The 25,572-nt window shown below is 48.6% G+C and overlaps 1 protein-coding gene across 2 annotated transcripts in view; it reads left to right on the top strand.

Annotated features, from left to right (window-relative positions):
- The first annotated feature begins 776 nt into the window (after nucleotides 1-776).
- The window catches only part of Drc11 (dynein regulatory complex subunit 11), a 100,647-nt gene continuing 75,851 nt past the window's right edge, over nucleotides 777-25,572 (top strand). The window contains exons 1-6 of one of the 2 annotated variants that reach the window (XM_090355107.1): nucleotides 777-1,029; nucleotides 2,833-3,154; nucleotides 4,801-4,920; nucleotides 6,134-6,319; nucleotides 8,141-8,212; nucleotides 17,135-17,340. In XM_090355107.1, coding sequence (XP_090211233.1) covers nucleotides 1,019-1,029; nucleotides 2,833-3,154; nucleotides 4,801-4,920; nucleotides 6,134-6,319; nucleotides 8,141-8,212; nucleotides 17,135-17,340 — 917 coding nt within the window. In that variant the 5' untranslated portion in view covers nucleotides 777-1,018. The remainder of the gene's footprint in view (nucleotides 1,030-2,832; nucleotides 3,155-4,800; nucleotides 4,921-6,133; nucleotides 6,320-8,140; nucleotides 8,213-17,134; nucleotides 17,341-25,572) is intronic. The other variant, XM_090355108.1, reaches the window with a different exon arrangement.

Below are 25,572 nucleotides of genomic sequence, written 5' to 3'. Positions count from 1 at the left end.
ATTTTGTTTGATCTGCAAATTAAATGTGCCTTATACTTCTTGGAAAACCCCCTAGTATCGCAGTTCTCACTTATAAAAGTATAGACCAAACCTTCTTCTTTTTTTTTTTGCTAGTCATGGGGCTTGAACCCAGGGCCTGCCCACTGTCTTTGGACTTGAGCCACAGTGCCACGTCTGGCTTTTTCTGTGTATGTGGGTCCAGGGACTCGAACCCAGGGCTTCATCATGCTGGGTGAGCCCCCCACCACTGGGCCACACTCCCAACCCCGACCAAGCCTTCTTAAACTACTGCAAGGTCCCCTTCTTTTCCCTCTCCATTCACAGTAACTGATTCACACTCAGCTGTGCCCTCGGCGGCGGTGCTTGGGGCTGAGCCCGGGTGGGTTCACGGGTCTCCCTCTCTTGCTCTGCATTCTCTTCCAGCTCGGATCCGATTGCACACTGTGTGATATGGAGCCCAGGTAAGGAATTTAGTCCCCGTATTTAGTTGGAGTTTATCCTCTTGGATACAATCTTTCCTGTTTGTGTAGCTGGCTTGGGTGGGGTCAGGACTCGGAGTGAGGAGCCGGCAGCGGGCCGGCTCGGAGAGCGCGAGTTCGCCCGGCTTGCAGGCCCCGCCCCCCGCGTCCCCTGCGGTTGCCACGGAAACGGGCGGCGTCTGCGCAGGCACGGGACGCGCAGGGGGCGGGCGGGCGGCACTGCGCAGCCGCGGGACGCGCAGGGGGCGGGCGGCCGGCACCGCGCGGGCGGCACTGCGCAGGCGCGGCGTCCCCGTTGCCAGGGTCGCGTGGAGGTCCGGGAGCCTGGGGGCTGAGCCGGGGCCGCCGAGCCGGGGCCGCCGAGCCGGAGCGGCGCCGCACACGCACGCACGCCTTTTCCTGCCCCACAGAGAGGCCGTCCCTGGTGTCGTTCGTCCCCCCGCAGGCCCGCACCTCCGCGGTCCCCCTCCCGGGCCCAGGCCCCCGCCGCCGGCCACGCGAGGAGCCCCTGAGCGCCCAGGGGACACAGAAGTGTCACCATGTCCAACGCGTAAGTCAGGCGCAGGAGGCCCGGGGCCGCGGACTCCGGACCCAGCCGGCCGCGGGGGGCCGCGGAGCGGGCCGAGGTCCGCGGGAAGCCCCCGCCCAGGCGCCCTCGGCCCCGGATCTTAACTGTCGCCTGGCCGCCGCCCACCCGGCCTCGGGCAGGGCCGGTGTCCGCTGGGACCGTGGGGATGGAGTCCGCGCGGGACCGCGCCCGGCGTCGGCTCCGCGGAGCGCGGGGCGGGGGTGTCCAGGGCGTGGACAGGGCCCCTCCCCACCTCCACCGCACCCGCCGAGCCCACGCCGCCCCTCCCCGCCCCCTGCACACCCACCCACGGGGATGAGGAGGGAGGGGGGGACAGCGGAGCAGGACGAGTGACCAGGCCGCCTCCCCACCCCTGCACACCCACCCACGGGGATGAGGGGGGAGGGGGGGACAGTGGAGCAGGACGAGTGACCAGGCCGCCTCCCCACCCCCTGCACACCCACCCACGGGGATGAGGGGGCACAGCAGAGCAGGACGAGTGACCAGGCCACCTCCCCACCCCCCTGCACACCCACCCACGGGGATGAGGGGGGGGCAGCAGAGCAGGACGAGTGACCAGGCCGCCTCCCCGCCCCTCTGCACACCCACCCACGGGGATGAGAGGGGGCAGCAGAGTAGGACTAGTGGCCAGGCCGCCTCCCTGCCCCCTGCACACCCACCCACGGGGATGAGGGGGGGGACAGCAGAGCAGGACGACTGACCAGGCCACCTCCCTGCCCCCTGCACACCCACCCACGGGGATGAGGCGGGGGTGGGGGGACAGCAGAGCAGGACGAGTGGCCAGGCCACCTCCCCACCCCCCTGCACACCCACCCACGGGGATGAGGCAGGGGGGACAGCAGAGCAGGACGAGTGGCCAGGCCACCTCCCCACCCCCCTGCAGCCCCCCCTCTGACCTGCCTTCTCCAACTGCGCTGTGATCTGGGGACAAGAGCTGGGCCTTCAGCTGTCGCTCACTCACACGTTGTCACTGTGGGGAACGTGCGACAGTGCGTGACTCCATCATTACCTGCCCTCTTCTGGAAGGACATTCAGGTCATCTCCAGATTGTGGTCTGTCATAGTACAGAGATCCTACCCGCATCGTCCTTCCTGCACAACTATGAGTTTCTCTAGGATGTAATGGCTCATTCACAGAGTTTGTGCACTTTACCTGATGCTGCCCAAGTACCATCAAAAATGGTGGTTCCAGTGTACACAGTACTGACATCTACAAACAAAACAGCCACTTCATTATCTGTGGGAGTATAATAATACTGGCTTCATTAATATGATGAGGAGCAATTGTATCATTTTGGTAGATGCTTCTTAAGCCACTTGATTATTATTTTTGTTTTTGGTGCTGGTACTACGGCTTGAACTCAGAACCTACAAACTGTCTTTTGGGTTTTTCACACAAGGCTGCTGCTCTGCCACGTGAGTTCCATCTCCACTCCCAGGTTTTTGATGGCTAATTGGAGATAAGAGTCCCACAGGCTTTCCTGCCTGGACTGGCTTCAAACCAAGATCCTTAGACGTCAGCCTCCTGAGTAGTTAGGATTACAGACCACACCCAGCTGTTTGTTTATAATATCAGTGGTCATGGCAAAGCCACATACACAAAGAACAGCATGCTGCTAAAGAGCCAAGCAACATGGGCAGCCCTTGAGGCATTTTAGCTCACACAGGTCTATGCATTCTGCTGTGTTATGCCAGCGTTCAACACGTGTACCTGGCGTGGTAAATTTTGCTTGCTAAGTTGTCTGAACTCTGTGTCTTCCCTCAGAATGTACAATAAAATGTGGTACCAGACCCAAGAGGCCCTCGATTCTTTGCTTGATAAAGAGACTCAGATGACAGAGCCACCAAAAAATAAAGTCTTCATCTTCCAAATGTTGGCTACCTTCTACATAAAGTATGTGCAGATCTTCAGAAACCTGGAGAACGTCTACGACCAGATAATCCACCCGCAGAAGCGAGTACTTATCCGGAAGATTCTGGATGGCGTGATGGGTCGCATTCTGGAGCTGAAGAATGAGATGGTGGAGTTGGAATTGACCGAGTTTCATTATTTTGATGATATTTTGCAGGACCTGAAGTTGGCTCCGGTGAGTACTCCAGAGGCCTTCCACCCTCAGGTCCTTTTTGTCATGAACGAGACAGAGGCCAGCATCCAGTACTCAACACACTCCACAGACACATCCACTGGCAACTTGTTTAGTCAAGTGAAAATCTAAACATTGTGGTTAAGTTATACTTCCCTTGAGTTTCCCTTCCTTTACGTCCAGATGAAGGTTTTGCCCAGCCCGTGGGCCTCTTAGGCACCAAGGTTTAGAGTGAACTGCCCAGGCAGCATCTACCAGGGCCGTTGGGATGACAAATACCTGCAACATGGAGCCTTCTGGCGTCCAGACCATGCCCTGCTTGCTGGTCCACTTTCCCCACCTCACCTCCTGCACTGCAGTCTCTAGGCCTGGCAGGGGTATCTTCTCCTTTGCGTTGGGTCAGTGTTGGCTCCATGGAATTATTGCTTTGGACTTGGAGCCTTAAATACCAAATTAAAGGACCCCTTCATGTCAAAGCCCTCTCAGCTGGCAACTGGTGACTCTGTGAATCACTCCCTTTCCTCAATTGGCTGCCAGAGATTTCTTCTGAGGCTCAGCATGACTGAGCCTGCCTGAGAACCATAGGACACCTGGCTTCTTAGAGACCCTTGCAGTTCCTAAGAACCATGTCCCCCAAATAAAATTAAAAGGAGAAAATGTTCAGTGTTAACGGAGAATCTAGCATTTTTTCACTCTGAAAATATTTTGGCTCTTATGGACGTCACCTTCCCATCTTAGCATGGACTCTCACTGTCTCGTGATTTGATGTCTATCAGTGCATGCCAAAGGGGGAACTGAAATGATGAACAGAAATAATGAAACTTACTCCAAAACCTGCCTGCTTGTTGCCTTCATCCATAAGACGGTGAATTAAATCACCACATTATTTAGTCAGATGTGTGTTTAGTCAGGTGTGTGTGAAAATAGGAAGAACCTAGGTCAGATAAATGTAAAACTAATATTGATTAAATGGTGCTCCTAAACTTAATTAGAGAGCAGTATTATATTCATAAATCAAATTTCAAGGGTACTAAATAACCCCCCCGACTGTGAGGACTAGTGAGTAGATGGGATTTTGTAAACTGGGCCCCTTCCTTCCTCCTTTCCCTTACTGTTCCCATCACCTCAGCTGGCCCCTCTTTCTGGCTTTCACTGGCCATCTTCTTGTGGGCTGGGGTCACTGCTGTGTGGGTAAAGCCACTGAGCACTGGGCGGCTGACAGGTGGACAGAGGTGGGTCAGGAAGCACTTGCTGCAGGGCCATATACTGCATAATTTTGGTAAGAAATGAAACCAGATAATTAGAAAAATATGTGACCACGTATATCCATATGAATCAGTAGTGCTTATGATGAATTACTTAGTTCAAAGATACTTTGGCATCCTTCTTTTGTATCATTATTTTAGATAGTTGAGAAAATACTGTATTTCCTCAAAAAGTTCATGCAGCGACCGTGGTTAGTAAGGCACGGTGTTTTTCCTTTTGGTGTTCTGGGTCTTATTGGTGGGACTCTCCACCTCCCACGGGCCTGAGAATAAAGGAGTAAAACAAAGTCATTGTGATCTGCTGGCCATTGCATTGTTTCCAGTGGTTTTGGCTCCTGGAATCATGACAGAGGTGTTCTTTTGCTTGTTCTTTCTCTTCTGCAGCAACAGTTGGATATTCCTATACCCAAGTATTTTTTGAAGGAGAGATTGGAGGTGATAAGAACAAGAGAGAAGATCCTGGCTCAGATTTTATCGGACAGTGGACTGAATATTCCGGATGTGGTGGGTGTGGTCTCTAACCTTCTTCCTGGGCTGTGAGAAGCCCCTGGCGCCTGCCCGGGGGAGGGCCTTGACCCGCCCGCCTTGCCATGTGCAGTTTAGGTTGCAGAACTTGGATATGTTTCCAGTGCAATCTAATCACTGCTTTGCACGAGTTTTGAAATCAAGATCAAAACATAACACTTTGCTCATTTAATTGGGAACTCTAAGACTGACTTGATTATTAGCTTGAATTTTTTTTTGCCCTAAATTCTAGTTAAGTGTTATTCATAGGAAGTAATTAAGGGTTGGCATGCCTTACTGGGAACTGGAAAGTCAGCGTGTTTCCTCACTGGCCTTGGGTAACTTCCATTTGAGTGACACTTGGTTATGTGGGATGGTCTGTCAATGGAGAAAGAGAAAGGAAATCATGCACACACATACATGTGTACACATGCGCACACATGTGCTCACACGCTCCTTCTGCAGGTACCCAGCCAGTGATCGTTCCTGTTCTCTCTCCATCCTTGTGACTCAGGGGCATTACCCTGTAGCATAGAAGCCATGCTCTTGCTCCTGCCCTCAGAGTGCAGTGGCCTCTGATCCCTGAGCCCACACACGGCTCACCTAGGCCTCTAGGTGCCCCAGGACCATCACACCTGCCCCGGTGGCACAATCCCTACCACCCTTCACAACCATCTTGGGTACAAACCCTCCTTTTTCTGTGTAGTGGTACCCATCACCTTTGTGTGTCTCACAATGCAAATAAGCCCGTACGGAAAGTCATTTCATAGACAACATAAACTGATTCCAGCCTTAGTCATGTACAAAGGTCAGCCTGCAATTGCTTTTCAACTATGTGTTTGACTTAAAGTATATTTTAAACTGCTATATTAGAAATGTGTTTTTAATTTCTGCTTCTACTCTTGTTATGAAGTATTGGTGGAAATGTTACATTGTCCTGAAGCTGTTTGGTATTTCCAGCATAACTCTCGAGCTAAAATAGAAGGGGTGCTCATTACTATTTCATTTGGAGGAGTAGAGATTAAATTTGAGATGGCAACTCAAGAGCAGCAGAGCATAGAATGAACATGTGTGCAAATCACGGGGACAAACACACACACACCACGCCCCAAGGGGTCCCACAGCAGCGTCACAAGTGGCTGAGTGATGTTTCTGGAATCCTTGTGGGTAGTTACCGTGTGTAAACATTGATTTGTCCTACTTCCTTCCGCAGAAATACCTCAAGAGTTTGCCCTTCGAAGAAGCGATTAAATTCATCCAGATTGCTGAGCGGGCCCGGCAGGGCCGCCTCAGAGCCCTGTTCATGAAGCAAATTTTTCTTCAAGAATACAGAGCCAGACAATCCAAGTTACTCGGTGAGAAGGCAGACACCAGCATCGCAGCGCTCCGGATTCAGAAGGTAGGAGTGGGCTGGCAGGTGCAGCTGGGGTGAGAAGGGATGCCCCTCCCACACCAGGGGTGTGAAGGGACAGTGGGGGTGAGAAGGGATGCCCCTCCCACACCAGGGGTGTGAAGGGACAGTGGGGGTGAGAAGGGATGCCCCTCCCACACCAGGGGTGTGAAGGGACAGTGGGAGTGAGAAGGGATGCCCTCCCACGCCAGGGGTGTGAAGGGACAGTGGGAGTGAGAAGGGGCGCCCCTCCCATGGCAAAGGACACCTTTTCACTTCAGGGCTGAGAAGTCACACCCTGGAGAATGAACTTGGTCGTATTTAAAATTTTTTATTCCATATAGATCTAAAACAAAGGGGATTATTTTTCTTTACTTAAATACTATAGGAGAATGTTTGTAATTGTTAGGAAAATGCTAAACTTCAGTGAGGATGTAAATTCTTTTTTTAAATTTTTTTTTGCCAGTCCTGGGGCTTGAGCTCAGTGCCTAGGCACTGTCCTTGGACTTCCTTAAGGCTAGAGCTCTACCACTTGAGCCACAGCACCATTTCTGGCTTTTTTCTATGTATGTGGTACCGAGGAATCAAACCCGGGTCTTCATGTATGCTAGGCAAGCACTCTACCACTAGGCCAAACTCACGACCCCAGGATGTAAATTCTTAAAGAATAGTTTTTAGGGGCCGGGAGTGTGGCCTAGTGGTAGAATGCTTGCCTAGCATGCACGAAGACCCGGGTTTGATTCCTCGGTACCACCTACATAGAAAAAATCCAGGAGTGGTGCTGAGGCTCAAGTGGGAGAGTTCTAGCCTTGGAAAAAGTCCAAGGATAGTGCTTAGGCTCTGAGCTCAAGCCCAGGACTGGCAAAAAAAAAAAAAACGAATAAATAATATTTTTTAAAATACCTCCGGGTGGCTCACACCTGTAACCCTAGCTACTCGGAGCCCGGGATCTGAAGATCATGGTTGGAAGCCAGCCTGGGCACGAAAGTCCATGATATTTTTATCTCCAATGAACTTCCGAAAAGCTGGAAGTGGCGCTCTGGCCCAAATGGTAGAGCACTAATCTTGAGCAAAAAAGCTCAGGGACAGCGCTCAGGCCTTGAGTTCAAGCTCCAGGACCAGCACACACACACACACACAAAAAACTTTAAAACTTAAAATTCCTGCACAGACATAAACTTATAGAGGAGAGGAACAAGAAGAGCAATCTGCTTTAAAGGTACATAATGACCAGAGCACTGACACGCTTTGTGGACATGACCTGATGGCCAGGTGAGCCCCACCACCTGCCCTGTGTCCTGTGGGCCGGAGGCAGGGCTACGTACAGGAAAAGGAAGAAGATCTCAGCCTGGCGCTATTAGAATCAGGCTTGACAGATGATCAGTATTCTGCCTGAGGATCAGGCTCCGCCCCAAATTCTGCTTGATTCAGGGGGAGGGGGAGGTGAGAGAGATAAGAGATTATTTCCTTCAAAATTTCTAGTTATAAAGTACATTTGTATAATTCTTGTTGTAGTTCCCTCTGTCACTTTGGAAATTTTTCTTGTATAGCCATGCAGTACCATCCTTAGATCTAGCCTTGCACTTCTGCCTTCTGTAAGTTTCTCTGACAGACTCCAGGGCGAAACTTCCCAGCTGAGGGCTATTGACTCCGTTTAGGATTCATCCTTCCTTTGACTAATTGAGATGTTCCAGAAACACACTCACATACAACCTGGACTTGATCGTGATTGCTCTGGATTGTGCTGTGATTACAGAGGAAGCGATATGCATGACTGCATGAGTACATGTGCATGCATGAACAAGTAAACACACTGGCCTTTGCTTCCAGGTTTGGCGAGGTTTCCATCAGTCCAAGAAAACTGAGAGACAGAGAGAAGAAGAGATGATATTCCTGGGTATGGTAAGTTAACTTAGCCCAGGATCTGGTCTCTTAAATGGATGTCTAAGACACATGTCCTCTCTAGAGCTGACAGCCATGCAGGTGGCTTGGGTGAATGCAGTGTCAGGGGGTGGAGAGAGGCCGTTGTGGCGCCTCTTTGCACAGCTCTGTATCACCTCACACAAGCCATACATATCCGCTGTCAGTGGCACCTTCCGTGTTGTTAGTATTTATGGTCAGGAGAACAGGTCTGCTTTGATACAGCTGGCTTTGGAGGGGTTTTCTCTATGGTGATTACTGATCAGAGTTGACAAGATGTGCTTCTTATCTATTGCCAAAAGCTTAGCAGTTTGGGACAGGAATCATAGTTTCTGGAGGCCAGGGATTTAGGTCTGCATACCTGGATTTTCTCTGGGGCCTCCTGTGACTGCAGTCAGGGTGTGGGCAGGAGATGAGACACATCTGAGGACCAGTCAGAATGGCTATGGACAGAATTCCAATCCTGTGAGGCTCCCAGCTGGCTTTGCCAGCTGAAAGCTGGAGACAGCCCCAGATCCTTGCCCTGTGGGCAACTCCCTTCGCCAAAGCCAGCGGGAAGAGTTGTGTGCCGATACACGTTGACGAACCAAGCTGCATCAAATGATCACAAAGCTTCTGCACAGCCGTGCAGTCCATTAGAGCAAGCCTGTGTGTCAGCCCTTTCCCAGGTGTTCTCAGCAGCTGCAGTCCTGTTCAGAAACTCACTGCCTATGTCATAGCTTCCAGTGTTTCGTCCACTTTCTCATTCAAGGCTGGTGCTCTACCACCTGACCCACTTTGAATTTACTTTGGCATAGAGTGAGAAACAGTTTCTCCTTCCGTGTCCCACATATGGGTAGCCAGGGTCCCTGACAGCAGGTTGAGGAGAGGCTCTTTTTGAGATGATTTTATTTCCGGTGTTCAGCTTGAAAATGCCTTGCTTTTGTTGCTGTGACTCCCTAGTGTCATTTGAAGTCTGGCATTGAGGTGCCTGCAGTGTTGCTCTTTTTTTTTTTTTTTTTTTGCTCAAGATCACTTTTGCTGTCCTTGGATCTTTTATGCTTTCATGTAAACAATGGGATCTATTTTTCAAGTTTGCTAACGCTCTGACATTGGGACTTTGATAAGGACTAAGAAGGTCCCTGTTTCCTTCTTACATGACAACCCTTGCCATGTTCAGAGGTCGTGCTTGAGCCCCTGTGGGCCAGCTTATCACATTGTTAGTCATCAGAGTCTCAGCCCTTTCTGGTGGAGCCTTGTCTGGGACAGGTTCATTTTCATTAAAGCACTAGAAGAAAAGAAATCTGGGGAGCCTATTTCAACACTGACTCAAGATAGGCTGCTCCCGTTTGGGATCCCCAGATAAAGATATTTAAACAGTATCATTGGTAAATACAAGGACTGTCTGTGAAAATACCGACGCATCCTGACTCATAGAACAGTAACTCCTCTGTCCATCACTTTTATAATAACAATTTTTAAAAAATGATGCTCAGTTTTCACAAGCTCATCGAAGTTCAAACCAGTACTGCAAAACACACAAAAAGGGAAAGAACATACAAATCTGCTGTCAGTAACCACGGTGAGAGAAGAGAAAGGGTCATGCAGAAGAGATTGTCTAGGGAAGGCCAAGCGACCACGGCTCCTGGGGCAGCAAGAAGCCTTAATGGCAGTGGAAAGGCCAGCAGACTTCCATGGCCCCGCTTAGCTGGTGAGACCCAGCTGTCACAGGGCAGTGGTGATATCTGAACGAGTGACTGGGACACTGTCAGCAAAGGTCAGAGGAACCGGAGAGGGTGGTGGCCCCAGGACCAGGACAGAGGGGAGTGGACAAAGAGCCTGGGAGGGCAGCACGGGTGCAATCAGAACTCACAGGCTCCATTTCAAGAAGAAAAACCAGGGGCCTCTGGAAAGAGCTCTGTGACTGCTGGGATTGCCCAGCATGGGGAGCCCTGCGGGGCGTGGCCTCCTCCTGGGTGGGAGGGGGGCCCTGGAGGGAGCTCTGTGCTGATACTCCGGGGCACAGCTTTCCTGGTGCCTCTGTAGAAGCTGCTGGCAAGGCCACGTGAGCAGAGGACCCAAGTGATGATGAGCTTTCTTGTGGTCACACCACTACAGGAAGAGGAGAAGGAAGTGAAGGAGAAAAGAGAAGGGAAGGGGAGATAAAAGGAAGGGAGAGGAGGGGAGGGAAGAGAGGGAAGGGGAGGGGAGAAGAGAAGAGAGAAGAAAGGAAAGTAGAAGAGAAGAGAGGAGAAGGGTGAGAAGGGAAGGGATCCTCCCCCCTCACTGAGAACCTCCCCCTGTTGCCTCAGTTTCCTCCTCTGTGGAGCAGGGATGTCAGGACTTCTAGACCATGAGGTAGATGACCCCTACAAATAACAGCAGCCGATGTCATCTTGGAAAATGACAATGGAAAGTCACAATCATTGGATGATTTCTTCAATAGAAAGCGCTCAAGAAGTATGGCATGCAGGAGTAGACATGGATACATCAAAATGACCTCTCTGTTATACTGTTGGCCATGGGACCTGAACTCAGAGCCTGCCCACTGCCCCTGAGTTTGTGTTCAAGGCTGCACCCTAACCCTAGAGCCACAATCCCACATCTAGCTTTATTTTGTGTACTTAAATGAAGATAAGAGTCTTGTGGGCTTTTCTGCCCTGGCTGCCACTTTGGTCCTCAGATCTTAGCCTCCTCCTGAGTAACTAGAATTACAGGTGTGAGCCACTACAGCCTGGTCGTTTCTTCTGTCTGTTCCGGTACAGGAGCTTAAAGTCAGGACATCAAGTTCTCCTTTAGCTTTTCTGCTCAAGACAGGCTCTCCACTACGGACCCACAGCTCCACTTCTGGCTGCATTTTGCTGGTTAGTTGGAAACAGGGGTCTCTTTAGGCTGGCTTGATCCTCAGGTCACAGCCTCCTGAGTGACCAGGGTTGCAGTCATGAGGCACCAACATTCAACTTGTAAGCAAATTTTTGAATACTAATGAAAAGAATTGACCTCTGTGGACTAGAACTTGTATTACTCCTTTAATACTTTTATATTTGCAAAAACTGTGACCTCAGACAGGAAGCCGGGCGTGAACTTGTTCTGAACTAGCTGGCAAAAGAAGAGGGGCGGCCTTGCCCTCCACACAGGCTTTTTCCTCCTCTGCACTTCTCAGCTGGGTAACTCGGTGTATTTGTATAAACATGAATCCATAAGTACAGGCATCTGAAACAAACCCATCAAGCAAAACAGCTGGTTTTAACTGAGGAACTCCTGGGAACAGACCTTCTGTAGTGTGAGACCACCTCTGTGCAGCTTCGCAGCCTGGATGACCGTGAGGCCCACTGCCCAGCCTGCGAATGAGCCTGGCTCCGGGGCCCATGCTGCCCAGTCTCCACACAGAGATGGGGGCAGCAGGAGAAGGCTGCTGTCTACCAGCGCCTCTCCTTCCCCAGTCTTCCAGAAGGGGCTGCAAGCCCCACCTCCTCTTTCCCTAGGCAAGGCTCATGTTCAGAGAAAGCTGCAACCCTTACTTGCAAGTGTATTTGGGACTGATAAATTGAACAAACTTTTATTTGAACAAATGTCCATTTTCTCTTACTAATTCGAACAAGGAATTTTAAGGAGAAAGCCCATCAAACATTAGATAAGCATTTTAACTTAATGGAGCGTGAGTCCTATTTCTCCACAAACCCAGGAAGCATCCTATTGAGTCCTGTTTTTTTTTCTTTTCAGCAACATCAATTATTAATATGTATATTTTTGCTGACAGAGGACCCTGCTATAAATGTAGGTTTCGTTATCCCGTTCTGGGTCATTTACCATGGAAAGCTTGTAAATATAATGGTGTATTCACATGGGAAGCCTTCATTAAGATGCATTATTCTCCAGCTGATGCATTCCGATATGTGGTATATTATCATGTTCTTCAGCTCCCTTTAACGTTTGTAATTTATTTTTAAATGAATTGCAGTTTACGTGGTGAGTTAACAAATTTGAATTCCATACGACAAAAGCTGTTAATGAGGAAGAGATGTGTTAGCTCAGAGGAAGGTCTGTTCATTAGCAGAGGTCCTCTATATATTACAAGCCTTAAATTCAAAAACAACCAGAGCAGGGAGCTCTGAATGACCTAAATGTATTTTTTGTCTGAGAAAGTCTACATCAAGATGCATGTCTGGATGCTCGTCCATTAACACCACACCATGGAGAAGAACCGGCCCTCCCTGCTGCCTTCCTCCTTGGCCTATGGGACTTGGGGGAAGTATCCACACCTCTCAGCCTCTCATTTCTACCAACCAAGGTGGAGGTGTGCACGCCTCAGGAATGACATCAGAACAGACACGTGCAGGACAGATAGTGGCACTGTGCTCCTTAAAGCAGTGTTTGTGGTAAACTCCAAAGAAAGCTCAGGACTTCCTGCCTCACTCAGATCACAGCGATGTTAGGGGTTCTGGCCAGCCCTTCTGCCTGCTCTGCACACAACCAGACGCAGATCAGAGCATCTCAGCGAAGTGAGCAGGGGGGTGGGGGCATCACAGGACTCACACTCCCTCCCCCTCCGGGGGCATCCATCTCAGACTGCAGCCCTATTCTCCACACAAGCCAAGGGCAAACAGATTTGGGCCTCACATTAACATCTATGTAAAAACATGAACTGTAATGTAGCCACATGACTGTGAGGTTAGGTAAAAATCACCCTGCCTTTAAGATGTCAACCAGGAAGAAGAAAATGTTAGGTAAGAGCACCAACCTCTGGGATTTAGGAGGGGATGTACGGGTCCCGATCTCAGCTCTACTGGACTCTATGGACCTGAACAGAACAGAGATTTAAACCATTTGGCCTGCTTTGCTTTTGTGCCAGTTTTGGGGCTTGAACTCAGAACCGAGGTGCTATCCCTATTCAAGGCTGGTGCTCTTACCACTGGAACTACAGCTCCGCTTCTGCATTTATGTTGGTTACTTGGAGCTAAGATTCTCATAGACTTTTCTGCCTGGGATGGCTTTGAACCACAGTCCTCAGATCTCAGTCACCTACAGACATAGGCCACCAGTGCCTAACCAGATTATTTGATTTTTATCATGGGTCTTTATAGTAACAATGCTCACTCTGTACTCACTTTTTACATATTTTAGGATGTTTTCCTCTTTGCATAAGAGCTATATGCTGTCAAACTAACCTTAAAAATAGGATTATTCTCTTGAATTTCCTGATGTATATATTTATGACACATTACATGTATGATTTCCTTTATTTCCTTCACTTAACTTTTTGGTCTAAAGTCTCTATATTCAGTAGAATCTCCATAATGACAACCAACCCTGTCCCTTGAGGTTCAGAGATTCTCCAGAGAAAGGGAGAGAGAGGGAAGAGAAGAGAGGTGGGGGGAGATTTCATACATGTGAATTACATTTAATATTTAATCTCTGAACTTTATTTCAGTATGTGATATAAATTCAGTTGATTTAAAGATGTAACTTTGCTAATGTCTTTTGTAGAAAAGATCTTAAATGTAGTCCAATTCTTGTGTCTGAAGGGACTTGTACATTTTTCCCATAGCTCCAGCATTTCTTTGTCCTGTAAGTGCCCCTTTCTGCCATGTTGCAGGTCTCCTAGCTTGGTTGTCGGTGGCCTAACAATACAACAGTCAAACAAGAGCCGCTGCAGCAGCACCTCACTCCTGCAACCAATGCCCTGCAACCAATGTGGTGTGGCTCTGTGGGGTCCATTTGGTCCTTATAACCTAGTGACCACCTTAGAGAGGCCGCATGGCCAGAAATGAGGGGTGTGGAGAGAGCTGAAGAGATGCTCATTTGAAATTGCAAAATCAAATACCTGTGAAATAACAATCACACACCATGAAGGTCAGTCAAAGAGATACAGAGAACGACAGTAGTTGAAAGTGCTCCCAAGAAAATGGAAAGACTTAGAAAAAATCATATTAAGTGAAGCAAGCCAGACTCAAAGGAAAATAGGCTCCATGGTTTCCCTCATTTGTCATAATTAGTGTGAACCTTGGACTATCCTAACAGAGGTATACAATAGGGCAAAACCTAGATACATAAGGCCATATAAGATAAGCTAAATGAAAGGACCTCCAAGATATAGAAACAAGAGCCATATAATGTGTGATTGTTGTTCTTAATGTACTATGTTATTTCTCATATCTTTTGCTGTCCGTTGGTTATCTCATATTGTTACAATATCTTACCTTGTTATCTGGCAGATAATATTGTATCTTATATTTATTTGAAGTAGGATAGAGAAGAGGGGAAACAAGGTGAGGGGAGGGAAAGGAAATGAGGACAAAAACATGAGAAAGGGTAGCAATGTTTGTGAAGTAATGCACTTTCTATCTGGTGAATATAATGTAACCCTTCTATTACAATAAAAATATATTTAAAAAAAAAAAGAAAAAAAGTGCTCCAAAGAGCCACAGCTGGGGCAAGTTGAGCAAGAAAATAAGTAAAACCCAGATAAAGAGTAAACATCCTTAGTCCATCCTCACATAAATGATGGTATAAATTAACAAATAGGGGAAAGGAATAAACCTCATATCCAGGAGAATCTGTCCTCAGGAGGTAGACCAGAAGTCCCAGCGGAGACTCCATAGATGTCCCCTCTGCCCAGTGACCACACTTACCTCCTACAGTATCCCTTCACATGGTGGCAGCATGGCCCTCAGTGAAGGGATGGGAGCCACACTTTGTTCCCTGACCAACCTAATTATCCCAAGTTACCTAATTATCTTCATAGAACTGGTTTTCATCACAAGCATATATGTTTTATATTTGTCAACTTAAAAGCATTGTTTTACAAAATGGTCCACCGACTTCACAAGATAGTCAACACTCTGTGGTGAAGAACCTTAAAGCGAGGCACCAGTGGCTCCCACCTAGAACCCCAGCTACACCGGAGGCTGAGATCTGAGGGTTATGGTTCATAGCTAGACCTGGCAGAAAAGTCCATGAGATTCTTAGCTATTAGCACCAAAAGAACCTGGGAGCAGAGCTATGGCTCAAGTGATAGAACAATCACATTTTTCAAGCAACACTCCTCTCCTCAAACCCAAACCCACCTTCTACCTCTCACTTGGAGCCTTGGCTGTGTGCTTCCCCATGTCAGAACCTGGGGTTGGCTTTGCCCTGGACTTGGAGGATTCTGGCCTTTAGGAAGGAGACCCCATGGGTGGCTGGAGATGGATGACAGGCAGAGGGATGTTCAGAGGGTGTCAGGAAGGAATGTCCACCACAAGCGGGCCTGGCCAGGGACCCAGCCCTGGGCTGGGTTTAAATGTGGCTATCTTGGACAGAAAATTTCACATGTAAATTTGCTATAATGTTGAACATGTCATAAACACACTTGACAAATAATAAAAGCTGTCATTTCTCTGCCACAAATTCCGTGTAGCCATTGATTTGCACGGGACACTTCTTGATTTAACTGAACCTGTATATCTGCCATCAACCTGGAATTGTGGTCTACAAACACAGTTCTGTTTTGGATGCTGTTGATCTTTGCACTGTGTCTAAGAGGAGATGAAACGAGAGGGTGTGCGCCAGAACATCACCCATTCTTGTTCTCAAATGATCAACTTCTTTGCTAGACCAATTTACAACTTCTTCATGATTATCTTCATGTCTTCTTTGAGGACGTCAGTCCTTGAAGAATAGTCTTGTGCTGTGTTGTTCAAGCCTCCAGACACCTGGCATGCAGCATGTTTTGGTGCTCGTCTGCATTGCTGACATTCCTTCTGTCATACTCTGAGTCCATAAAATCAAATAAAATGATAAAAACCTGTCTCTTACTGGCAACATTGGCCAATTTCCATGGTGTGAACCTTCCCGCTGTGCCCACTGGCAAAGTACTAAACCAAATCCAGGTGGGAAGTTACAGGAAGTCAGCATTATAGCTTCATAGACACAGCATACATAAATAATAGCAAGGGCAGACACACCAGGAAAGTAATCCAAAACTGATGAGTTTTGAATATTGATAGCTTCTGTTTCCAATTTTGTGTATGTCAGCACATTTATGTAGTTTTTGATCTAAACATACATATGTTTCATGCGTAGCTTGCAAAAATCCCTGGAAACTTGTCATTGGTGTCTCAGAGGCTGTGGCAGGCTGCCCCCAGCTCGGTGGCTTTCTGCCCCCCGGGATGCAGGATGATCATCCTTTCCCAGTTCCCATGCCTCCCCTCAGCCAAGCCTGCCGACATCGTGTGTCACCCAGGACCTGACTGTGGCTTCAAATGCTGTCTTTCTCTGTGTGCCCTTGTCCTCCTGCTGGCCAGGATGCTTTGGCAAAGTGTTTACTTTCTGTAGTGGGAGAGGATATTTTTAGGACTTACTGTGTTAATCAGCTTTCTGTCACAGTGACAATACCTGAATGAACAACTTAAAGATAAAAGGTTTGCTTAAGCTGCGATCCTTTGGATTACCAGATCAACTGGCCAGATTGCTTGGTGCTTGTGGCATGGCCTCCCATCCTCGTGGCACTGGCTGGCAGAGAATTCTTGTATCTGAAAATTTAAAAAATATATAAAAATGAAGAAGAAGGAAGTGGGGTCCCCTGACCTACAGTCCTGTCCACTAGGTCTCACCTCCTTAAGCTCCCACCACCTCCCTGCGGCACTGCCCTGGGGCCCACACCTTTACCTGTGGGACTTTGAAGAGCATTCAGCATGCGACCCGCGGCACTGAGCGCATGTGCATGAGGCTGGGCATGGGAACAGTGTCAGGGGAGTTGGGGGCCCTTCCCTGGGTGAACCAGCTCCTGCCTGGCTCCTGCCAGGCCTGCGGCAATCCGCACAGCTCCTCTGTAACATCCACAGGACGCCACAGAAGCCACTTGCCTTGCCAGATTCTCTTCTTGTCATTTCTCCCGGCCCTGAACCCTTCCACCATCTCCAATGTTTCCTCTTCCGCTTTCAGAACCCACCTCCACTCTTCAATGAAGTCAGCACCACCATCGTGCAGGCTGAGAATGTGGACCGACTGCGGAGTGACATGCAGAAGAAGCACGAGGACAACTACCAGGAAGCCATGGTAACCATCAAGGAGGACCTGAAGCTGATCGAAGGCCAGGACTTCAAGGAGACCCTCCAGGACCAGATCCGCCAGTGGTTCATCGAGTGCAGGTGACGGGCGTGCGCATGTGCAGGGGGGAGGTGTGTGCCACCAGCTCCCATTGGGTCCTCCCTGGCCGCTGGTGTCAGGTTCTTAAGCACAGCAGCCTGTGGGTTTAGAGGCAGTCTCCGGGCTTCATCTCTAGAAAGTGAGATTTTGTGTAAGTGAAAATTCTTCCTGTCTTGTTCTGAAAACAAACATACGAGCTACTTGAAGTAGGATTTCATAGCCAGATGTGTCTCCAAAACGAAAGTTCCGGTAATCATCCAAAGCTTTCCCTCTGCTCTGGACCCTTCTGGCAGGTCTACATGCTTGTAAGAGGCTCAGGATTCTCCACCCTGGAACTGTCTGCTGTGCTTGTGAGATGGCTGCCAGCCTCAGAATTTCAACAGGACCTGGGCTCCCAGGTCCTGGGACAGTAGGACTTCTGGAGACTGAGCCCCTGTTCTAGTTCATAAAGGGAGAGCAGAAGGCCATACACCCTGTGGGTGCTGGGAAAGGCCAATGTGGACATTGTGTCCCCTCACCCCGACTCCCAGGATGCTCAGACACCAGTGCCTGCTAACTTAGCTGAGCAGGCCCATTAGAAGGCATTGGTGACCACAGAAAAATCACACTTTCCCTCACAAAACGGTATTGAATATTTTAGGTTATTTTGTGTCTGTGGCAAGCAGACTCCTTCGAAGGCTCGAAGGTCCTCCCTTTGGTGAAGTTTAAACCTAATAACTCAGTTCTAAAGAAAACAATATGGCAGAAGTGATGGCCGGTCTCTATCTCCATGCATTGCTTCTGCTGGCTTGGGGAAGTCAGCGCCTGCATTGTCAGTGCCCAGTGCAGAGGCTGTCAGGGTGGGGCCTGCAGGGATCTCCTGGACCAGGAGCAGAAGGAAGGTGGAGGCCTCATCCCAGCATTCCGAGGGCTAATTCTAGTCCACACCCACTCGGTACACTGGGAAATGGGTCCCCCCACGTGACACTTGGCTTGTGGCCCTGTGAGAGGGGCTGAACAGAGGGCACCCAGCTGAGCTCATCTAGTTCCTGAACAAAGGAAATGTTTGTGGGTACCAGCCACTGAGTCTGGGGTGACATTGCCTTAATCGGTTGTCTCTCTTTAATCCGTTGCTGCTCTAACAGAATACCATAGGTGGGTTTATTTAGCTCATAAATTCAAGACAAAGGCCTTAGCTGGTGTGAACCTTCTCATCACATTGCTATATCAGGCGGCAACACAGAGGCATCTGGGGCCCGAGCTCCTCCTTGCTAGAACTGTCTCACCCCACAGCAACCAACCACTCTCAAAACAAGCAAGCTGGTCTGCTGGTCATGGCGTTAGGCCTTCCTAATCTCAGACTTAAAGGTCCTACCTCTCCACACAGTCCCAGCAGCATTTAAATTCCAACTCGAGGGCGGGAGGGGCGCCAGACACTGCTCCAGCCCTGCCAGGGGAGAGATTTGCCTGCGTCTCTTGCTTTGCATGATTTACAAAGGTTTGAACTCCCAGATTCCTCTTCCTTGGGACTCTGGTACTCATACTTCTTTAGAAATAGTCAAAATTTATGGCCGGGAATTTAGCCTACTGGTTAAAGTGCTTGCCTAGCATGCACAAAGACCCAGGTTCAATTCCTTGGTACCACATATATAGAAAAAGCTGGAAGTGGTGCTGAGGCTCAAGTGGTAGAGTTCTAGTCTTGAGAAAGCCCAAGGACAGTGCTCAGACCCTGAGCTCAAGTCCAGGACTGGCAAGAAAAAAAAAAAGAAAGAAATAGTCAAAGTTTATGAAGTTAAACTTAACAAAGTTAAAGTGTAACGGCTTCTCTATGGTTGTTTGATATGACGGTTGTGATGAAGGTGCTCTGCCCTCTCCTGTAGATAGCATTTGAAATATTTAATGGTATTTCTCAAGCTCTCTTGATGAGATGCGTGATCTCGTCGTCTGTCTTCTAAGGATGCCCTATGGCAAGTGTCTGCTATCTTGAATGTGAGGAGGGATATGTGAGTGAGGATGCCAAGGTGCAAATTGCGTGCTTCCCGTGAGGACAGGGCATGGTGGTCAGGGGAGAGAAAGGGGCCCGCATGCACAGTGCATGGCTCCTCCTGTTTTCCCCCTTGGCCTCCTCTCATCCTGTCCTTGGGTGACGGCTGCAGTGAATATACACATTTGTCAAAATGTACCAAATTGTACCCGTGAAATATGAGCAGTTGATTGCATATCAATTATGCTCCAGTCAAGCTGTTAGAAATGTGCCACCGTAATGATAGATATCAGTAGAATGCCAGGACTCAGCTCATAAAATGCTGGCTTTTCAGACGCTGGCTTCCACTTGTCAGCCTGGTTCTCCCTCCCACTCTTACTCACAGCATAAAAAAAAAATGACATTCACTGGCTATCACCAGCTGTCTCTTTTACTTCAACGTAGTCTGTTTGGGTCAACCATCTCTTCTGAGTAGATTTAGAGGCAATCCAAACACCTCCCTCTCAAGAATCTTGCCCCGTTCTTCTTCTCCTATGGCATCTGAAGGGGTTTGGGGGAAGGCTCCAGGCCTTCACTCACACCCGCTGCTGTGTATGGGGCAGAGTGGACTGTAGCCCAGCTCATACAAACGTAGCCCAGCTCATACAAACATATGGCACTTTACAACCATCCTATTCTGAGTGTAGGTGAATTCATGGTTGTGCACAAATCCTGGCTGCATGGTGCATGCATGTGCGTACACACACACACACACACACACACACACACACACACACACACACATACAGTATAGTTTGTTGCTCTCAGCACCATGCTGAACACAAGATGAGATTAAGTGGAGCTCAGGAGAACTCCGCCTGTGTAATACAGTGTACTGATGTGCAGTAAACACAAGGAAAGAGGCTTGGCTTCTGGCAAGCTTGATCTTTGGGGTCTTCCTTCTGCAGCCCATGGCTTCCGCTCTGCGCACCCCATCACCAAGAGCCCCAGTCCCAGCTCCTGGGTCCTAGCCTGTCCCCCTGGAGTACTGGTTCTCTTGGGACCAAGTATTTGTGGTCCTCCCCACTGGCAGCCACACACTGCTGGTTCTCCTGAGCCCTGCCCAGATGTCTCAGGTGTTAAGCAACCTCCTTATCCCCACCCACAAGTTCAGGGCCCTCCCTGAACACTTGAGTTTTCTGCTGGTGTCTGGGCATGCGCTCAGATCCTTAATGGTATCCCACGCACGCAGCTGCTTCCTTCCTTCTCCCTTTCCTCACCGCCTCGTTCTTCAAGTTGGGAGTGGTTCTCAGACCCTCGCGGAAAGTTTCCTCCCCACTTCCCCCTGTCTCCTCCCGAGCTCTGAGGAGACACTTCACTTTCCTTCTCCACACGGTTTTGCGTAATGAAAAGAAAACTTAGGAAGCTGGAGTCCTTACTCCCCAGGAGATATTATCACCTCATTTCTCTGTGGGTCACTTCTGTCATCTGGAACCCAAGAACCCTATTTCTTGGCATGTCACAGCCAGACTGCTGGTCTCTGTGTGTCAACCATTAATTCCTCTGCTCACTCGTACATGCCTTCTTCCATTAGCAACGGGCCTGCTACTAGGATGAGAGTTCTGTAGATTCCACCAGGAAGCAATGAACAGGGCAGGCCAGTCTATTAGGATCTTCTGTTCTTTTTGAAAGGGGCCTGAACACAGGGTCCTGTGCTATCATTGCTTGGCTTTTGGGCCTAACGCTGTCCCTCTACCACTTGAACCATTCATCCACTTCTAGCTTTTGGCTGATTAATTGGAGATAAGAAACACATGGATTTTTCTGCCTAACTTTGAACCACAGTTCTCCATTCTCAGCCTCCTGAGTAGCTCGAATGGCAGGTTTGAACCACTGGTACCTAGGTAGTCTTCCATTCTTAACCAACTACATGGCTAAATCTGGAGAAAATAGGATTTTTTTCCAACTGAAATCACAGGAATTTAGTTAGAAAGGCAGTTTTCCAGGAGAACCAAGTCTTCTGCCTTACCATGATTAATGATTATTCTATGCCCTGTATTCACACTCTTCCATCATCCAGAGCCCTCCCTCAGCTGTGTGTCAGAGAATAGCTTTGCGAAAATAAGTTCTCACTAAATGAAAAGATTATTTTTATATAGACATTTAAAAAACCCAGCACATTATTAAGTGACAAAACTTGGTGGAAAGTTTTATGTACAATTATAGTCCAGATAAGTTAAAAGGTACATCTACATTTGCATATGTTTGCATACCCATACAGAGGTCTCCCTTTTGTTCCAGAACCCCAGCATCTGCCAAGATACCCCCAGATAGTGCAGGACCTGAGACATATAATGCGTCTTCCCTAAACTTGCATATCCGTGTAACAAAGTTGAGTCTATAAATTAGGCACAGTAAGAGATAAATAGCAGTAAAGAATAATAAGATAGAATGAGTACCACTGCATTGTGTTTGAGGTCCTTATTAATTATTAAATGAGGATTAAACACAAGCACCAGGGTACTGCAGGAGCTGGTCTCATAACCAAGGTGGCAGCTTATACCCACTGCCTGGATACACTAAAAAAGGGGATGATCCACTTTCTGGCAGGCTTGCTTAGCACAAGACCTCATTATGCTACTCCCAATGGCACGCAGCTGTAAACTCGGGGACTGTTTATTTCTGGAATTTTGCACTCAATATTTTCAGACCACAGTTGACAGCAAGTAACTGAAACCAAAACCACAGGAAGAGAAGCTGCAGATAACGGGGGACTACTGTTTTAGAACACTCTTAAATACGTGTTCGTACACATACGGGAACCTTGATGGGTCTGCCAGAGACCAGTGACCCTGCCTGCCGTGGGGACGAGAGCGATGGGGCTGTGTGGCCGTGTTTCACTTCATACCCTTCAGCCTGCAAGGAGTCTTTTGTTTCAATAAGTATGGTTTTAGGAAAATAGGAGGAAGAAGGGAGGGAGGGAAGAAGGAAAGTGTGGAAGGGGGGAGGGGCGAAGGGAGGGAGGGAGGGAAGAAAACGATTTGGACTGATCTTTAAAAGTTTTACCCCCTGCCTTTAGAGATAAAAGTGAACGTAACACCCTCAAAACATGCTTGGCGTCACCCATCAGTGCAGGCAGAGAGCCAGTGGTCTGAGTGAGTTTCTGTGGGGACCAGACCTTGCCCAGTGTCTTCCTGGCCCACCCAGTTGTGGCAAAGCTCGTGGACATCCTTTGAAGACCCCGGAGGATCCTTCCTCCTGCGATTGCTGACCTCAGGTCTGGAGACCAGTCAGAGGCAATCTCCTGGTACACTGAGGAATTCACCAAGCTATAAAAAAAAATCCCTTTTAAAAAGTCATATAAGGTCAAGGGTGCATTTATTTTTGTAATTGGATTACATTTATCTGATTGACTTTGATCAAAACCCTTCTTGCTTTTTCAAATCGAAAGAAAATATTGTCTTTTGGAACATGACACATGATTAGTAATCAGGATAAATTCCAGTCAGACACTCAAGGATAGTTCAATAAATTAGGAGAAGTTACAAGCAATAAATACTCCCACACCCAGAATACCTAGTCTCAGCTCATTTTACCAGTGCATATAGCTACCAAAGCGAGTTATCTGTTAAGTCAAATTTTAAGCAATTCCAAATTAAATATTTTTCCCTAAGTTAAAAATAACACATGCTCATGTGAAATCTGTCAGGTGAGTTTAGAGAAGATAAGTTAAATCATTAACAATGCATATATACATCGATATTATGAAAGGTTTTAGGAAAGTTTAATTCAGCTTTTTCTTTCACATATGTGTTTCAATGGCACCTTTCTGGATCCTTTCTTTAAATTCTAAAACTTAGACATTGGATTCTCCAGTGTCCTTAAAATGTTCTCAAACGTGTTTCTAACAATTGCTTAGTGTTCAATCATGTATCAATGCATTAATGAATTGATTTTGATTTCTTTAATATTTCCCAGGTTGATCAGACATGACTCCTGTCTTGGCAATCCTTTGGTGGGGGCTGCTTGTCTAGTGTGAGGTGGGGAGTCAGTCATCTGCGTTTCCGTGAACTGGCTGCCTTGTATCTGTGTCCCTTTGTGCTACCGTTTTTCCTTCTTCCTCAAGTGACCTCTGAATAGGATTGCATGATTACAGATCCCAGTGCTTTCTGATTCCCACGTTATCGTTTGTCTTTTATTATACCTGGCCTGTGTTAAGCTAGAAAAGGGAAAGGAAGGGAGAGAGGGAGGCAGGGAGGGAAGCAGCCCCTTCCTGGAACTGGTCGTGTAGTTCCTGCCCAGCTGTGCCCTTGCTGGCTGTGAGTCTGCAGCCATCCCTGCGCTGTTTCAGACCGCCATCCGGAAGAGACTGGCCTGCACACCTGCCATCAAGGTGGTTGTGGAGGTTCAAGAAAGTATTATTTGGACGACAGGTTTATGAATTTTCCATGTTTTCTTGCTTCTTCTTTTTTTTTTGAGACAAGGCCTCACTGTGTAGCCCAAATTGTTCTTGAATTTTCGGTCCTTCTGTCTCAGCCTCCAACATATTGGCATTACAGCTAGCATATACAATTTTTTTTCCATTTTGAATGCTGTTTTCTGCAATTCTAGTTTTCTCATGTATCTAGGTTGCACACTCTGTATACTTAGTGTCATTGCCTACTGGGTTATCTGGTTAGTCCTGTGTCACGGTTTCCCAGTGGCATCTGGCATCTTCCTGGACATCTGGCCCTGCCCAGAGCAGACAAAGAAGGTGTCAGCCCTCTGCCAGGCGCCTTTAGCACCTCTGCTCTGCTGTCTCTTCCTGTTTCCCACACAGCCCGGGACTGAGGAGCATCTAGGAGAGTGGCCCGGTGCCTTTATCCTTAGCACAGCGTGCATTCTTTAAAGCAGCAAATTTTTGTGGAAAACTGCAATTTGAAAAGATAAGTTCAATTGGTGGAGGTATCTGTCATTCATCAAGCAAACAATAGCCCCCCCCCCCATGTCACCTGGTCCTCCTTCCTATCCCCGGGATATAGCAGTAGGAACTAATGTTTGTTGAGCATTTATTCTGGGCCAAGATTGCTTTATGCACGGCCTTGCATTCCTTAGCTGTTGCTGCTGTACCACGTCGCCCCAGAATTGGTGGATTGAAGCAGAAACATGTTTTCACCTTGTTTGGGAAGTCAGAGGTCTGGTCAAAGTGTTGGCATGCTGGACACCTCGGGAAGCTTCTGGAGAAGCCCCTCTTTGCCTCTTCTAGCCTCTGGCAGGCGCCACCATTCTGTTCTCGTCTGTGAGGTGCCAGTCTCCCTCTGCCTCTGTCTTGCAGGGCTCTCAAGACAGTATTTGGCCTACACTGAGATCACCCAGAGTCAGCTCCTGACTCTCACCTCAGTTCCATCAGCAAAGACCCTCTTCCTGCTCCAGGGACTAGGATCGGGATCCTTGGGGACCATTACTCGGCCCCCCCCAGCACCCACAGCCCTGTGAGAGGCCCACTGCCCCCGTCCCTTCACAGTGAAGGACAGGTCTCGCAGAGTTTGAGTTTAGTTTAAGCCATGCTGTCCAACAGGACCCGAGGACCGATGACAGGGCTCAGAATATCCACTGCCCAACACGTCAGCCTGGCCACGTGTGGCTGCTGAGCTCGAAAGGTGGCTGACGGGGGAGGTTTTGATTATTTATGTGCTTATATTTAGTTGTACAGAGGGCTTCCATTTCAGAAGCTCAGTTATCCTGATTTACAAACGTTAATTACCTCTTCTTTACTGTACCAGGGTACAAACACACTAGGCTTTCAAGAGAAGCTGCTCTGCTGTTTTTGAATGGTATTTTCCCCTGGGCTACAACAACCATGGGTTCATGTTCTGTCTCAGAGCTGCACAGTCCACTGGACAGTGGCCACCCCAGCAGGGACATTGGGTACCCTGTGTGGACAGTATGGTTGAGCTGAGGAGCTCCACCTGGTGTGCCAGCTGCCTGTCTGCCCTCACTGGGGACAGACCCACCCCAGGCGGGAGGGCAGCCCACACCAATGCATGTCCTGCTGTGGGCACTGCTCTCGATCTGCCTCCTCGTCCCGTTCGTTGTTAAACCTGTGCCTGACCGCCCTGAGGTGAGTGCTGGGCATGGCCCAGGGGCCTCAGCAGACCCCTTCCTTCTAATGCAGACGTCAGGCACCTGACAGGGCTATGACCAAGGCAGCCTGGGTTCAGCTTCAGGGCAACGCCTAGACAAAGGCAGAAACCAGCTCCAGCCCTCAGCGTTTCTTGGGCCTGAGCTGATGGCTGGCGGGGGCAGCCCCTCC

Source organism: Megascapheus bottae, chromosome 21, assembly GCF_031878675.1.
Source record: "Megascapheus bottae isolate mThoBot1 chromosome 21, mThoBot2.hap1, whole genome shotgun sequence".
Taxonomy (NCBI): Eukaryota; Metazoa; Chordata; class Mammalia; order Rodentia; family Geomyidae; genus Megascapheus; species Megascapheus bottae.
This window is presented reverse-complemented; position numbering and strand designations above follow the sequence as displayed.